At 39.3% G+C, this 17,500-nt stretch overlaps 2 protein-coding genes across 4 annotated transcripts in view; one reads left to right on the forward strand and one right to left on the reverse strand.

Moving 5' to 3' along the window:
- The window catches only part of LOC125027120 (mediator of RNA polymerase II transcription subunit 29-like), an 18,987-nt gene extending 6,260 nt beyond the window's left edge, over positions 1-12,727 (forward strand). Inside the window, exons 2-5 of the mRNA XM_047615960.1 lie at positions 1,544-1,752; positions 4,885-4,946; positions 11,706-11,790; positions 12,449-12,727. Coding sequence (XP_047471916.1) covers positions 1,544-1,752; positions 4,885-4,946; positions 11,706-11,790; positions 12,449-12,673 — 581 coding nt within the window. The 3' untranslated portion in view covers positions 12,674-12,727. The remainder of the gene's footprint in view (positions 1-1,543; positions 1,753-4,884; positions 4,947-11,705; positions 11,791-12,448) is intronic.
- A 616-nt stretch (positions 12,728-13,343) lies between these two features.
- Positions 13,344-17,500, reverse strand: part of LOC125027119 (elongation factor 1-alpha-like) — a 19,938-nt gene continuing 15,781 nt past the window's right edge. The window contains exons 1-3 of one of the 3 annotated variants that reach the window (XM_047615957.1): positions 15,860-16,008; positions 14,240-15,022; positions 13,344-14,063 (exon numbers count right to left, since the gene is read on the reverse strand). In XM_047615957.1, the coding sequence (XP_047471913.1) occupies positions 13,431-14,063; positions 14,240-14,992 (1,386 nt within the window). In that variant the 5' untranslated portion in view covers positions 14,993-15,022; positions 15,860-16,008 and the 3' untranslated portion in view covers positions 13,344-13,430. Of the gene's footprint in view, positions 14,064-14,239; positions 15,023-15,859; positions 16,009-17,500 lie in introns of those variants that run through there. The other 2 variants (XM_047615959.1, XM_047615958.1) reach the window with 2 other exon arrangements.

A 17,500-nucleotide genomic window follows, 5' to 3' on the forward strand; every position in this document is an offset into this window, starting at 1 on the left:
ATTGCTATTATTACTATTATTAACCCAAAGCTGACAGTGAGTTTACTTTATTAAATGTTTTTACACATAGATGGCTCCACTTGTACTAAGTTACTAATGAGCCAATTACAAGTACTACTTGTCTCACCAGGTTACCTTATTTTCTTGATATATGAATATATTTTATGGTATCTTATACTGCTGTTACTAATGTCAATAACTTTTTAGTAATTATAATGTCCATAATAAAAGTAACAGCACCAATATTGATAGCATTAGTAATACAAATATATATATATATACATATATATATATATATATATATATATATATATATATATATATATATATATATATATATATATATATCTCCCGTGAATTCAAGGAAAGGTGAAATCAGGAAAAATCACAAGGTCTATTAACTGACTTTTTTGTGGCTAAGCACATGCAAAGCCATCAATGTGCAGAGACATTTAACAAAAAAATCTAGAACTACAAGGGCAGTGTATATGCCTGGTGCCAATTTGATAAATTGAAGTTAAGGAACTTATTAGAACAGTGTGGCAAAAGATATTTTCAAACTACACTAGCTTTTTAGAGGATCAGTCTTGAATAGAGTGAACAAAGCTCGACATGACCTGCTACCGAGTGGTTAACCAACACTGTCATTTTATTTTATTATTTATTCACATAGATGGCTCCACAAGTGCTTAGACACCAAAGAGTCAATTACTGTTTTGGTTAATCTTAATGGTATGGATCCACTAAACTACGGCAAATTGAAGATGATAACCTTGTAGAGGACAGAAAGTGGAAGTTGTCAGTATAATAAATAATCTGCAGACAGGATTGGTAGTGCCACAAATGAAGGGGGAAAAATGGAATGTACCACTCACTGCCAAACTCCACTCCATGCTCCCAACTTTCAGAGGTGAAGACAGTGTTTGCTGGAGGGATAGTGGGGGATAGAGCTCCCATCAACCCTCCCCTTGGGCAGTGCCCTTCAGGCATACCCTATCATGGGAACTTAGATTTTTTTTATAAATTTTGTGATGGCAGATGAAGGATGCATCTGTACTGTAAAAAATGACCAGTGTTTTCCTTGATCTTCAGAAATATTCTTTTTTATTTCATTTTGTCTATAGTATTTTTACAATTTCCAAAAATTCAAGAAAAGAGGAGATCAGATGAGGTCACGTAGGCCTGCTAATTGACTCCTTGGTAGCTGAGCACTTGTGGAACCACCTGTGTGTAAACACATTTCACAAAACAAAACTACAGTGGACATTACATGTTCCTGGCAGTAAAGGGTTAAAGTTAATGACTCTTGATGTCTTTTGCACACATTGCACTTCTCAGCAGGTTGTCAAAAATGATCAAATTTGAGTTTTCTAGGAATTGCCATGAAGATCTTGCAGTAACTGAATTTTCTCTTGCCTGAAATAGCAAAACACAGGATTTTCTTCTTCAGTTATCTAATAAGAGTACTATATATATTTTTGCAATTTTTATCTCCTCTTTATATAGACATTTATTTATACTGATGTCTTTAATGTCACAACAGGCCCACAGCAGGGCATGCAGCAAAGCCAACAAGCTCAAGAACAGCATCAGCAGCAACAGCAACAGACACAACAGCAACAACAGCAGCAGCAGCAACAACAGCAGCAGCAGCAGCAGCAACAGCAACAACAGGCAAATCAACAACAGGAGCAGAAGGACAGCATAAGTCGCGTCAAGCATCACTACTGGCAGATGAAGGATGCGCTCATGGTTCGTTGGTCAAATATTTTTGGCCTTTTATAGTAATCTGCTACTGGGTTCAGCATTAGTAGAGAGACTGATTTCTGTCTCCCTCATCTTATTCCATTTATTTATTTTCAGTCATCCAAATGGTACCCTACATATTCTGCCAGCTTTATAAATATGAGTGTTATTGTTGACAGTGTTTTATGTAAGTCAGAGAAGTGCCCTCCACAAGGAACACCATTTCCTAGTCGTTTTCCATATCAACATTTCCTTTACCTCTTGGCTGTGGGTACCTTTGCTATCCTTTTTTGTGTGAATTTTGTTACAAGCATATTGGCTCCACAAATGCTTAGCTACCAAGGAGTCAATTAGTAGTCCTTACATGACCTTACCTAATTTCCCTGTTCCTTGAATTTTCTGGAAATATGTTTTTTCTAATTATTAATATTGATATTGAAATTATTGTTGTAGACATTATGCTTATAGTTTTGTTAAAATACCAGTAGCAGTATATTTATGTTTTTAATCCTCCAAAAAATCAAGGAAAAGGTAAACAGGTGAGAAAAGGTAGGAAAAGTCATTGACTTCCTTGTAAATAGGTACAGTACTTTTGGAACCTTCTGTATGTAAACACAATTTACCCAGTGGCACTGGGTTAAGAATTCATTCCAGGGAACACTAAGGATCAGGATACAGCAGGATAATTGGTGTGTGACTGGCTCATTGCAGTTTCATTGCATTAGGGCATGTCCACCCTTCATTTAAACATTGTAGTCAACTACACCCTCTGGGTTTGTCCTCTTAATCTCTTAGCTGTTAGGTAGCAGGTTGGCCATATGGCTCTTGTGTATTGTTAACATTGTTGTCACTGGCCACTTGTCCATCCATTGCAATGCCTTTGTGCCTGTCAGGATGCTGCAATGACCTAGATTGCTTCTGCCCTTCACCTGCAAGTCTCTTGACATGTACTCTTGGTTACACTGCACTGGAGCCCATATCCCTTATCATGAGGTTGACTGCTACCGTCATGTTGGCAGGAAACATCTGGAAGGCAGTATTATACCCAGCCACTGATTCATCTCTGGATCACAACTAGTACACATTCAAGCCATGCCTGGCTTGTTTACTGGGGACATACTGCCCCTGGAAGGCCTACAGGATTTTGTCTACAATAATAGTCTTGTTGGGGTTGAAGAAAGACAGAAACTATTCATCCAGAATATCAAGGACTGGTCACAACCTCCAAATCCAGTCACTTGGAGGGTTGTTGCTGAAGTGGAGTGCTGTTGCGAGACCAATATTGGTGTGTGTGAGGTTTGGGCTACAAACTCATCAAAAATGGCAGCCCCAGGGAGTACCAGAGCTCCTTCAGAGAGGTGTTCTCCCACCTCTTCATGTAGGCAGACTGTCTTTGGGGGTGCTGGGAAGCATGCCTACAAATGAAAGAGAATGAATATTGTAAGAAATGTGTTCAAAAGAAGATGAAGATAAGACTCTATAATTAAACATTCTCATCCCAACAAACAGATGAGATGTTTACCTGTTTGTCTCATCAACAATCTTTTGCAGCAATTCCTTAATCAGGAAAAGGCTAAGAATTTTGTCAAGACAAGTAGCCATATCCAGGTGGTGACCCTTGGATAGGCAGAGAAGCCAAAGTGCCATGGGACATTCTCCCTCTTCTTTTAGACGAAGAAAGTGGTACTGGGAGTATTACAGTTCCCTGGGTACCTGGTGTAGGAGACGAGCGACTTATCATCTACCAAGATGTCATGATATATGACTCAGAGTCGTACAGAAAATTTTCGTCAGAGTTGCTGTTCTCCCAATTAGAGTCATCCTCTATGTCAGGAGTTTAAAGGTCTGTAAAAGAATGCAAAGTAAAACATAATACATCTGTAAAAACTGGTAAAACTATGCAGAAACACAAGTCATTATGCAAAAGGAGCCAGTTGGTGCTTTTACAAATCAAAGAATAGGAGGAAATTCATAGGAAAGATCCTCAAGCCTGGGAAGTTTCATAGGAGCAATGTACTCCTTATCTGTATCATTGTCAACACTTTCCTCATCAGAGGAATGCAGAGACAGATACAATAGAGGATCAGGAGGATTCCTTAATTCAATGGCTGGAGGTCATTCACCATCTCGTCCTCATAACTGATTTAGTGACAGCAAGAGAAGACTGAGACCTTCAATGGGAGAAGGTAAACAGCCAAAGAGATATGATATGGCAAAGAACAGGCTGTCTGATAACTACCTTGACCTGTGCTTGCCATTTTTTATATTTCTGTAGACAATAAACTAGTTTCTGGTGATGTCATATCATGTGACATGACTTAGAAGATGGGAAAAAAAGAACTTTGAAAACTGTCAATTGTCCACCAACTATTCCACCAGGATATTACACTGTGTGATGACACTGTAAGGCACAGAAAATGTAAGAATCTAGAAAGGACTTTGAAAACCATCCTTCATGAAGATATTCTACCATGACAGACATAGCTGTCATTGGCATGAAGGCTAGACTGAGTCATGACAGCCAAAGCCATACAAGGAGCTCACTGCTCAGGAAATATTATTACCAAAATACAAACATCATCATCATCCCTACACTATTAGGGTCCTCAACATTGTCATCTAATCTATAAAAACTAAAGCCTGTTGAAAATAAGCTTCACTCTAGGTAATGTAAAAATTAAAGGGCTAATGATCAGCCAACAAATGTAAGGAAAGCTTAGTTTTTTAATCCTGCAAGGAAAGCTTAGTTTTTTAATCCTGCAGATATGCTTCTGCATGATAGAATATGTATATATTGATATTATATGGTCTTTCAGTAGATGGTAGCTTGTAATAGCTAATGCTACTTTTTATGTAAGAAACTTGGTTCAGGTTTTAAAAGAGATGTGATTTAAAGGAATTTTTCACGTTGAAAGTGCACAGATTGAAAATTGACAATAGCCAAAGCCTCAGTTACTAGTGGCATTTAAGTAAACATTGATTGCTACTACATTTTGCACAAGAGGGCATTCGCACAGTGAAAATAGTTTTACCATAGTGATTCTCTTGTGAAGAATAATGAATACTATTGATGTTTAACATATAAGTTTGTGAGACTTTTCCATGTTATGTATTTTATGCTTTCCTTTTCTCTTCTAGGAAACCCTTGGCTGTGCTTCAACAAATATTGCAAACAACACTCAAGTTGATCAGGGATTAAGGTATGTTTAAGAAAAAAAGGTATTTAGAGTCTTATGTGTCGAGAATACTCTTCATTATACACACAGTACATACATACTTGGGCCTACATGCGTGTGTATTTGGTGTGTGTCACAGGGGTTTTAAAGTTTTAGCTACCAATTTTTTCTCTTTGGAGATCAGTCTTTCATAAGTACACCCACAGATCACAATATTAACCCATTCGCCCTGGATTTATGTTCTGTCCCCTGTAGTTTTTGGTGAATTTTGTTACAGACAGATGGCTCCACATGTGCTCAGCCAGCAAGGAGTCTATCAGTAGGCCCTAGTTACCGATCCTGATTTTACCATTCCTTGAATTGGTGGGAAAATGTGTTTTTCTTTTTAATACCATTGCTATCGATACTGTTATTATTATTATTGATGTTATGATTATTAAATTGTCATTAAAATCTTTTAGACAGTGAAATGATACAAAAGACCTTTTCCTAAAGTGAAGGAAGAGGGTAAACAGGTGAGATAGGTAGTTCTGATAACTGGCTATTTGGTGAGTAAGAACTTGTAGCGCCATCTATGTGTAAGTACAATAAATAAACGTATATTACAGTGGGTATGGCATGTATTCTTGCCACATGGGGCGATTGGGTTAACATGGAACTTACACATTCTTGCTTTAAATGAAAAATGATTTGAATTAAAAAAGTTGTTCATGAATAAAAATAATGAGTTAGGATTTTAGTTTAACCCCTATGATTCGTATGACATGACCATCATGTCATGAAAAAAATTCGCTTAAGGGGCAGGTGATGGGAACATGCCATCATGGGAAAATTTGGCTGAGGGCCAGGGTGATGGGAACTTACCATCATGAGAATTTCAGCTGAAGGCCAGGGTGATGGGAATGACTTACCATAAGTGCTAAAAGCTTTGTGAGAGTGATTAGACACATTTGGCATTTAGGAAGGGGCTTTTGCATTGTTTCCATTGATAAACAATTGTGTAAAAATTTATTCAAATAACCATCTGGACAAAGCAAATCAAATGACAAATATAGACATTGGAAAATGGCAAAACAAACAAACAAAAAAAGAGAAAGAGAGAGAAAGTAACATTGCAAAGGGGAGGCATAGAATCTTGTCACTGGCCATGAGTGTTTGTTTGTGCCCAACCCACAAGCCACCTGTCAGAGTGGCCTAATGCCCATATTTTGGGCCATGTGATGGAAGTGAAGCATCTGGATCCAGTAGTCTAAGAATGGAAAATACCTATTAAAGACCAGGACTTTAAATTTATTTCTTTTATTGTCATGTTTTTAGAGGCTGTTTTGACCCTTTCTTTACCTTTTCTTCCCTCTTATTCCCTTCTTCCTTCCCTTTTATTCCCTCCTCTTCCTTCTTTTTATCTTCTTCAACTCTATCCTCTTTATTTCTCTCTACTACTTCTCTAACTCGCCTAAAAATTTTATTGACATAAAATTTGTTAGAACATACTCTCTGCCCCCTATCCCTATTTCCCCCCTCCCTGGCTGCCTTCCTTACCTTCCATCTTTTGGCTGTAAATGGAAGGGTTTTGTAATGCCAGCAAACTTTTTTTTTTTTTTTTTTGGGGTGGGGGGGATTTTTTCTCTAGTGTAAGAGCTTTTCCTTGAGAGTATCCCACTGTGTCTTGTTTGAGGGCCTGTAAGTATTATTTCTTCTTCTTCTTCTTCTTCTTCTTCTTCTTCTTCTTCTTCTTCTTCTTCTTCTTCTTCTTCTTCTTCCTTGACACACTGTAATCATATGCATTCTCTGTGTGATAGGCAATTTCTATATTTTTAAAATAATATTTTCAGCATTTTTTAATATTCCCTTTTATAACATATGTGCTTACAATTATGTGACAATAAGACAATATGAAATATTTTACAATATTTCTTATGAAAAAAATGTATTAAGGGGAAGGGCCAGTGGAGTTATGTAGTAATTAAAACTTTTCTTCTGTTTAAATCATTAGTGATGATAATGAAACTAATAAATACCCACACAATTCGACAGTATATGGCAAGGAGTGGTCTTGGCAATCATGGTATCTTTGTTGGGGGTTACTGGGATGCCTAATGTGCATGCAAATGGTTTGGAACAGGAATTTGTTAGTAAAAGCATTAAAAATCTTGAACAGCCCATATCTCAATTTCTTACTTTTTCATCTTGAAATTGAAAGTACTACCACAGTTTTTTTATAAATACTTTTGAAGTATGTGTTATTTGAAAGCAGGGGAAGTATGGATTTTTTTGTATTGCATATGGATAAAGAAATCCATGGTTTAATGTAGAAATACATTCTACACAAAAAAATCAACTTTGGGAAGCAATAAATGAAAAATGTAGACCTGAATCAATAAGGCTAAGGCCAAGTTGTGTTGAGGACAGTGGGATTGTCCATTCAGAGTTGCCAAATCATTAGAAACAAAGCAGAAAACATAATGCTTTTCTTTACATATTTTTCTATTATGTTCTCAAATATATTGATGAAATAATTTCAAGAACATAATGGTGTTATCCTTTACAACAAGGGATAGCTGGGCATGCACAGCTATCCTTCAGTTCAGTTCAATGAACATTTATAAAGAAATTACACTTATGATGTTGAATAGCATCCAGACCACTGGGGGTCTAATATCTTGCAGTTTTCAAATGATGTTTCTATCACTGAAAAGGTCAAATAGTACAATGGCCATTTTAGCAGTAGCATTGCCACTAATCAGAATACAAAAAGGAACTTTTCATCCTAACAAGAAATGGAGAAAGAAAGTATCCTATTAATAGCTAGCAACATAAGAGCATTATTATTGAAAATCATGTAAAAATTAACAAAAAAGAATAATACATAATTACTAGTATGAGTACATTTTCTGTAAACTGAGAGGCATAGATGTATAGTCTTCACTTTCCTAGGGTCTGAAGCTGCAATTGCAGCTGATAGTACCCTCAGCATTTTTTCTCTGTTGTGCATTTGCCCTGTAATTCAAAAAGGAAATGAGATGATCTTTACGACCTTGAGAGAGCAATTCTTCTCCAATTTTTATTTTCCTGTTGGAGATTCCATTGGAAGGGAAAGAACCAAAGATTTAGAAAATTCCTTCACTGACACTGCTCATTTTGCCTGACACTTATTGAAAAGTATGTAAAATATCCCAAAGCTGTTCATAAGAAATCTGAACAGCTAGTTTGCATATCGCATCAGAACTTTATAAAGTAGAGAATAGTAGGATGACATTTGGTTAAATTATTAATTCATTACAAGCCTTACTTCAAGGCCCATATGAGCCATAGGTTTTTATGATCATAGGAGGCAATTGCAGCACTGCTTGACTGCTTAGACCTGGGCATTGCCATTTGAGATTTCTAAAAGAGAACCCAGAAATGCCCAACTGCTTGTTCTGCTGCTTTCCTTGCACTGAATATAAACACATGGGAAAAGTAATGGCAACATGAAGGAGTTTCTATAAGGTTCTGTAGCATTCAACATTTTAATGTAAAGAAGGATGCAAAATGTATAAAATGCATGATCTCATATTGGAGAATTTGCATATATCAAACACGTAAATATGGCTGAAAACTGTATGCCTGCCTGCTTGCATACCTACCTGCCGTTTTTTTTGTGTGGGGTGTGGGTGTGGGGTGTGGGTGGGGGCGCGCACCTGCACATGAAAACACACACATACATCCTTATTGCCCTCTTCCCCACACTACTACCTCTCCCCATACTACCCCATCTTCCTCCCACCCTCATCCTTCTACTGCTTTCACCTCTGCAAACCTTTTGAGTACCTTTTTTGGTCCAACCAAATTCTTTGTGATTCCCCCTACAGCCCCTTACTCTGACAATACTCTTCTCTTCCAACAATGTCTCCAAAAACAAGTAGGCAAAGTTTCCTTTCGCAATCATTCCAATTGTTCACGCCTTGTCACAGTTACATCTGAGTACCAATCTTGTACACTGTCTAACCTGACTGACCTCACTGGCAAACCTGTTCCTGCCCAACCTTACTCCTCTCTCAATACTTGTACTGGAACTGTTTCTGTCTCCCCAACTGATTGTCCTGTCAACAACAATGACTGGTCAAACTCTGAAAAGACCTGCTCGCATCCCTCATTGACTATGATGCAGTGGTAATCCAATGCTACACTATTCCTACCAGAGGCCAGCATAAGATTACCTTTTACCAAGATTAGGTTCCATAGACATGACCTTCCCCATGAAGTTTATATTGGTGAATTGTCCAGCCCTGTCCGACCATGTTGACCCCTTCCCCATCAGTATCAGAAAAGTTAGCATTTTGGCCACCCAGCCAAATGTTGTCAATCCACAGCCTGCTGCCCTCCATATGCCCAACCTGATCATGATGTTCAAATTGCTTTGCTCAGTCATGTACTTGTGCCAATTGTGGTGGCTCCTATAATGTATTTTAGAGGAAATACCCTGCCTACAAGCTTAAATCTGAGGTCTTTTAGATTAAGACTAGGCCTCACTCTACATTAGGCCAGACAAGTAGCATGCTGACGTGTTTTTTTTTTTCTTTCTATCTATTCCAAAACTGTACTTCCTCCACTCCCCTCCCATCTTCCAAAGATGTCTCAGCTTCTCCCCCTGTATCTCTTCCCTCTACTCCCTCTCTCCCCCAGTCAAATTCCTTTTCCAGTCTAAATCCAAATACTTCAATCTCTACAACTCCCCCAATGCCTATCTGTCCTCCTCGCTCTACCTTTCACAACAGGCAAGTGCCACCCCCATCTACTACATCTTCTCTTACACCCACCTCTCCCTCTGCTCCTTGGAAATCTATTCCCTCTTCTTCTTATTAAAGAAATAAAAAAAAAAAAAAAACTTTCTCAGACCTCCCCACCTAACTCCCCTCTTGAGGACATCCAAAACTTCTTAAATGTGATTCAGGAGAATGCTCCGCTCTCTGATCCACCCTTCATCCCTCTATTCCTATTCATTCTACATTCAAAGTAATTGCCAATATCCATCCTCCTCCTCAAGTTCCCTCTCTCTCTCTCCCCAAAAACCCCATCCTGTCCTCCATGTGCATCATCACTCCCTCTTTCTTCCCCATTATCCCCCCCCCCCCCCCAATCCCTTGCCCGTTGTTGTTGTGGGGGGGGCTTAGGAGGCAGGAGACTGGGACCCAATGCTGGGGAACTCCCCAACCTTGGGACTCAGCCCTCGACTCAACAAATTTTGCATGGTCTTTTTTTCCCCCTCCTACTTTTTCCTTTCTGTCCCTTCACCAACCCCTTCTACTATCCACTTCCTAAGGTGTGAGAGCCGTGCTGAAAGGATGAAAGGCTGACTTTGTGCCAGTCCTGAACGGCCTGAGGGAGCCATGGGCATGGTATTCCCCTGCTTTAGTTGTCTAGCCCTTACCCCTCAAGGGACCCTGAGGGGTGGACCGTTTCTCTCCCCAACATACTCCAGGCTTATCATGGCCAACAATGAATAACCATTAACCATTAACCATACCATTATTAGAGGCAATGAGGCTTGCCTCTTCATCAAATAGCTCCACCAATTCAAACTCGCCCGATTCCCTGACCCCAGGCTCTCCTTTGACCACGGCTCTGAACACTACAACTAATACCCCCTCCTCAATGCGGACTAGTACAGTATCCACCCTAATCAACACCCCAGGAGACATTTCTACTCCCAACATGCTCAACTTCAACAACTATACCCCCACAACCTTCTTCATCAACTACCCCATCCTCCCTTATTACTACCTTACAACCTTATTGTCCACCTCCCCATAACACTGCCTCCCTCAACACTACTCCCTCTTCCACACGCCCCCGTCCGTCTACTACCCCCATCTCTACAAAATTCTTAAATACTCTATTTAACCCAGCCAAATGGGACCGATTTTCGTGATCCCTCCCACAACTTCTCACACTTTCTGCTTTAACAACCTGTTTTCATTCCTCAAATGCATATACATCCTTCACTTGATCTAACCTCTATACATTACCTTACCCAACCTTAACCCATTTACTCGTCAATCCTTTGCCCAACTTTGACAACTAATCGCTAACTGAACCACCCTTCACTATAGTGCTACATGACCTTAGATGTCTAGCACATTTATTTTGCTTTTAACCATTCCCCATTATCCTTATCACTCCCATTTAGATGCTCATGTGACTCCCTTATGTCATAACAATGTTCCTCTCCAGATCACTCCCCTGTTGATATTCTCTCTGATACTTCACCACCATCCCCTGTTCCCTTCTCATTCTCTGGATTCTTCTCCTACTTCTCCAACTACCAACAACCATTTCTACCCATATTACCCATTGATTGTTTGATAATGGCTCTTTTGTAATTTTCCTCATACAGTGTTACTCTCCCTTCCTTCCTATAACCTTAACCCTTTCCCCTTTTACAATTCCCCCCCTATATACCCTTTTCCCTACCATTCTATCCTACAGCACTCTACAATCATTAAATTTACCATAGTGCTCTATGACCTCTGATGTCTTGCCAATTTAACCATTAACCATAAAATAAATGAAGCTTATTTGGGAATGTATTCAGCCAATAATTTCCATTATTTACAGTGCAAGAATAGACATTTTATGTTCTCCATACCAAATTAACTATGCACATGTGTTATGTTTGTATATGCACATTTGTATTAACACTTACATTTTGGAAAAATAATCACATTGATAATTAGAAAGGAATACCATATATTTTGAAATTAATTCCTTACTGATTTTTTTTTTTTTTTTTTTTTTTTACAGAAATGCTGGAGAAGTCCCACACACCAAGTTTGAAGAGAGCATTGAGAAGTTCTATACACTGTGTGACCAGATAGAGATAAATTTGGTAAGTAATTATTTCAAGCAATAGTGAAAATTGCAACAAAATGTTCAATAGTAAATTCATTACTGCATGTTCTCATAGGAAAATTGTGCTTTTGACAGGTTCTGCTTAGATTTTTTTATATATATCTATATGCATCATCTTAATGTTCATAGTCTCTTGCCATAGAGAAATTGCTTATTTTATTTTTAATAAAAGCATAATCACAAATAGAGGAGCATGTTACAGTATCACTATGAAATAAATGGGTAGTTCTTTTACTCACTAAGGTTCTTTTGACTAAAGTCTTCCTCTTTTTATGGGTCATACAAAAACATGAGGGTAAAGATATTGGAAATAAGGATTTGCACAAGATATCTGTGCCTGGTTGTATGATATTAGTATGGATTTCTCTTAGGTATTGTTTAAGAGTAAGTTCACAATATATTAGGTGTGCATATTTGGGGGGTTTAAAATTTTAGATATTGCATGGGTGATCAGATGGTTTGCAATGTTAAGTATTACCAAAACCTGATTGCACTGAATTTTAACAAGCAATATTTGCTGTATGGTATGTTGCTAGAGGTAATTATATTTCCCAGAGGCGCACTTTCAATTATGTTAATGTATCAGTGGATTCTCGCTTTTCTCCATTTTCAATTTGTTATTTCTCTCCCCCCAGCAAACTGCCATTGATTGCCAGCTTCAAGGTGCTGCTTCCCAGAAATACACACCAAGTCCAATATCAGCACCTCCAGTGGATGTTCAGAAATATGCCCATTATCTCTCAACTGTCCGAAATCAAGTTGTATATGCAAAGGACATCCATACTGCTCTTGTTGATGCTGCCACTAGCATGTCCAATATGAATACCACTACAATGACTACTATGGATAGTAGCAATTGATACATCTGTTTAGGTCTTTAGTAATAAATTTCTCATGTTCAGAATTAAAGCATATTTGATGTTTCCTTTTCCTTCCCAGTAAAATAATGAATACCAAATACCAAGTTTTATTTTAAGTGGTAATAACTTTATGGGTTAAAGTAAAAATCAGATGTACCTGTAGTTTACCATCAGATACTTGATCAAGTGATGCTTCTTGGTCTTTATTTTTTACAAGTTTCACAATTAGGTCACATTGTCATAATCAAATCCTTGATAGACATTAAATGATAGAACCTTGTTCAGAAAAATTTTGCACAAAGAACTTCGTGAAGAATCCAATTGCAGCTGCATAGTCTGAATATAAAGATGCAGGAACACAAGCATTTGAAAACTGCAAAAAAGTTAATGTACCTTTCAAAACTGAAAAGACTTGAATGCAATATAGAAAAAAAAAGTTAAATGAAACTTGTACAGAACACTGTATTGAGAATAAAAAGCAAGGGCATGTTTAGATAGCCTTGTATGTCAGGGCATCATGTATTCAGTATAATAAATATAAAGTTATGGCATTCCCACATTTAAAGCACGTAACCAAAAAAACACATGCTGCGAAGCAAGATTTGATGCTGCTTTGTCCTTTTACTTATAATTTCCATAACGCATATTAGTTGGGTCACAAATAAATCCATTCTATCCTTAGGTTTATTTTATAAAAAAAATTATTCATCTTAAAGACTAGATAACACAGTAAATCTCTATGCCTTTAAGATGTGGGTTACTTCTTCTTGAGGGCCTTTTCTGCAGCCTTGGTAGTCTTGCCAGATGCGTCCTTCTTGTTGACCTCCTTGATTACACCCACAGCTACCGTCTGCTTCATGTCACGCACAGCAAAACGTCCAAGAGGAGCATACTGTTGGAAGGTCTCCACGCACATGGGCTTGCTGGGAACCATCTTTACGATGCAGGAGTCACCAGACTTCACGTGCTTGGGTCCGGCTTCAAGCTCCTTACCAGTACGCCTGTCGATCTTGGTCAGCAGTTCAGCGAACTTGCAGGCAATGTGAGCAGTGTGGCAATCGAGCACAGGTGAGTAGCCAGCCTGGATCTGGCCAGGGTGGTTAAGGACGATCACCTGGGCGGTGAAGTCAGCAGCTTCCCTGGCTGGGTCGTTCTTCGAGTCCGAAGCGACGAATCCACGCTTCAGATCCTTCACGGACACGTTCTTCACGTTGAAGCCAACGTTGTCACCAGGGACAGCCTCGGTAAGAGCTTCGTGGTGCATCTCCACAGACTTTACCTCAGTGGTCAGGCCAGTGGGGGCAAAGTTGACAACCATACCTGGCTTAATGATACCAGTCTCCACACGGCCCACGGGCACTGTTCCAATACCTCCAATCTTGTAGACGTCCTGTGGAAGGAGAAAGAACATATTAATGTCTAATTGTCATTTCTAAATTATACACCCACTCATTCAATCCCACCCATTAAACTACATTAAACCATGAAATAATAAGGAAAATATTCACTACATTTAACAATCCAATTACAGCAATTGGCATCTGGCCAATCTCTCTGGATGCTTACCTGAAGGGGAAGACGGAGGGCCTTGTCCAGGGGTCTTGCAGGGGGCTCGATGTTGTCCAGGGCATCGAACAGGGTCTCGAATTCATAGTTGTCGCTCTTGCGAGAGATCTTCTGCTTCTTCCACCAGCCCATGTTATCGGATTTCTCAAGCATGTTGTCGCCGTTGAAGCCGGAGATGGGGATGATGGGGACCACATTTGGGTTGTAGCCGACCTTCTTGACGTAGGCGCTCACTTCCTTGTGGATTTCCTTGAAGCGCTCCTCTGAGTACTTGGGCTCGGTGCTGTCCATCTTGTTGACGGCCACGATCAGCTGCTTCACACCCAGGGTGAAGCACAGCAACACGTGCTCACGGGTCTGCCCATTCTTAGAGATACCAGCTTCGAACTCGCCAGTACCGGCAGCAACGATCAGCACAGCGCAATCAGCCTGGGAGGTTCCGGTGATCATGTTCTTGATGAAATCACGATGGCCTGGGGCATCGATGATGGTCACGTAGAACCTGTTGGTCTCGAACTTCCACAGGGCGATGTCGATGGTGATACCGCGCTCACGCTCAGCCTTCAGCTTGTCCAGCACCCAGGCGTACTTGAAGGAGCCTTTGCCCATCTCAGAGGACTCCTTCTCGAACTTCTCGATGGTTCGCTTGTCGATACCACCGCATTTGTAGATGAGATGACCGGTAGTGGTGGACTTGCCGGAGTCTACGTGGCCCACCACCACGATGGAAATATGGATCTTCTCCTTGCCCATGGTTACGAGTTAGACCGGAAGCTTGTTGATCTGGAAAGTTAAGAAAGTATGTAACAATGATATTGACAATCAACTGCAAATTTAAATGCAACTTCAAAAAGAATCCTTCAACAATAGTGACAATATTTACTTCAAGATAAATGTACATATTAAGAACTAAACTTAAAACGCCTTATGTTCAAGTCCCTAGTTGCCATAATGTGATCTGTTCTAAAACCGCTAATTTAGAGGTAAAAGCTGAAAAATATAGCAGGAAACTACTGCAAAGTAAGGAAACATGGTTCCATATGGTGTTATGTTGGCTTCGCAGCCGGCACTCCCAGCCAGCAAGCCAACCAGCCAGCCAGCCACAGCCAGCCACGCTTCCCGGGCGTGGCGGCGTCACTTCGTAATTTGAGCGAACAAAACAAGAATCAACTTTTCTGTTCACAAAAGTTTTACAAACTTTTAAGTTGGCTTTAGACAAGTACCAGAAAACCTTGCAATTTGTCGTATATCATCTATGGCAACTTTTCTCTCCACCTTGACCCCCCCCCCCCCTCTTACCAACCACCGTCACCCCAGCCGGCAAGTTATCATGCTTGTTTAACTCGTTTTTATAAGCAAGTATTGAGGAAATTTTCATACCAAGACTTAAATGAGTATAGTACACCATTATATATAAAACTGGCTTACTTTGTAAAAGACTTATAAAACCAAAAACCTTTAAGAAGCGAACAAAAGACCGTGTTACCAGCCAACAGCTGCACGGACGGCTCGCAACACGAAACTTCTTTAACAAATTCATATTTTTTTTTAGTAACTACGCGAAGACCACTTAACAACCAACCATAATACTTTAGTACACCAACGTTCGAATAAACTCACCTGAATGACTAGAAATCAAGCTTAGTAATCTCAAGCAGCCAAAGTGCGGTGCGTACTGCTCAGAGAACCCGGCCAGACTGACGCCCGAAGGAGCCACGCGGTCACTTGTCACCATGTGACTCACACAGCCCACACTCCACGTGGTGTAATCCCGCGTTCATTAGATCCCTTTAACAACGGTTACGCTATTTTCTTAGACATTTTAAATGAAATATGCATTTGTGTGATTTTAACCTTCATTACGGCCAATTCTGAAGCACATAAGATTGGAGCATTGGTGACGTCATCTGACGTCAGGAACATGCTACTTCCAGACCAATCAATTTCTCGATTCGCTGCCATATGGTTAAATCTTCGCCCGATAGAACTGGGATGTTTGCAATTTTATTTCGCACACAATTGAGTAAAAAATATTTAGAAGTTACGAAACTGGTATTTAAAAAGGTCTAATAGTGTAATTTAAAAATCTGCTTCAATACTATGAAATACCGGGTTTCCTACACGAATTAAGTGTTAAGGAATTTCAGTTGAATTCACCAAACTTGATTACAAAGCCTTTTATTCCCTTACTTGCATTATACGCCAGTCTACAATGCGAAAAAAATTAGATGAAAACTATGGCTACAAGGAAGATACAACCGGAGATTATATTGCACATGTCAGTATGGCAATCTCAAATCCACGCGGGATGGTCTCCTCGCTCCTCATGACCCCCTTCCTTGCCATACTACGAGAGGATCATCAATAACATGCTATAAGATTAAGATATTCAAAGCATAAGATATTCAAAGCATGATTTAAGTGTCTTGCCTTCAGCTCATAATCAAAGGAGTCAAGCATCTTAATAAATGTTCTGAATTTTTTTTTTTTTTTTTAATTTAATGGTTTTAAAGTAGAATACGGTATGTAGAATTTCTACGCTAAAAATGGACACGACACTGCTAGTGCTGCCATGAATATAGTTCAATGGTAGTAAACTATTTTCATTGAATCTGAAGAGACATTCAATGTGAAATTATACGGCTGAAACGTCTCATCTATACATTAAGTTTATTTTTTATCACGATTTTGCACTAGTTTTAAGGAATACTCCGCGAATACGCACTCAAGCTAGATTTGGCAGGTTGAACAGAATAGCGATCTAAATTAGCATTAACCTCAAACCTTCAAAATCTAGCATCAACTGCAGATACACAAACGTTCCTATGAATCAGCGAAATAATTCATTCCCGAATATCTAAACAAATTTAACTTAACGCGTTAATGCAATAGCATTTCTCGACTTTAAAATCTTTCTAGCTTTCCAGGAAGCTTATTCAGTCAACTTCATATTCCAGCTAAAAAAATATATGCAGCAGAGTTCATAACAGAACTTGCAATCACGAAAACCCCGTGTCGCCAATAGGCTGTGTCCAAACAGCAGAGACGTGGCCGCCCATATTGCCTGCGAATACGGGCGAGAGCAGGCAATAGTGGAAAGAACTTGATTTTAAATCTTAACAACTCACTTGGATTCTGATTTTAAAAAATCAGAACATTATTAGTCTGATTAGCTAAGCAGCTTCCATCCGCCTGATCGCACCTGCCTGCTGCTAGTGTGGACGAGGTCTTTATTCCTGGTTAATCTAGACGATATGGGCA

This window comes from Penaeus chinensis, chromosome 7 (genome assembly GCF_019202785.1).
Source record: "Penaeus chinensis breed Huanghai No. 1 chromosome 7, ASM1920278v2, whole genome shotgun sequence".
Lineage (NCBI taxonomy): Eukaryota > Metazoa > Arthropoda > Malacostraca > Decapoda > Penaeidae > Penaeus > Penaeus chinensis.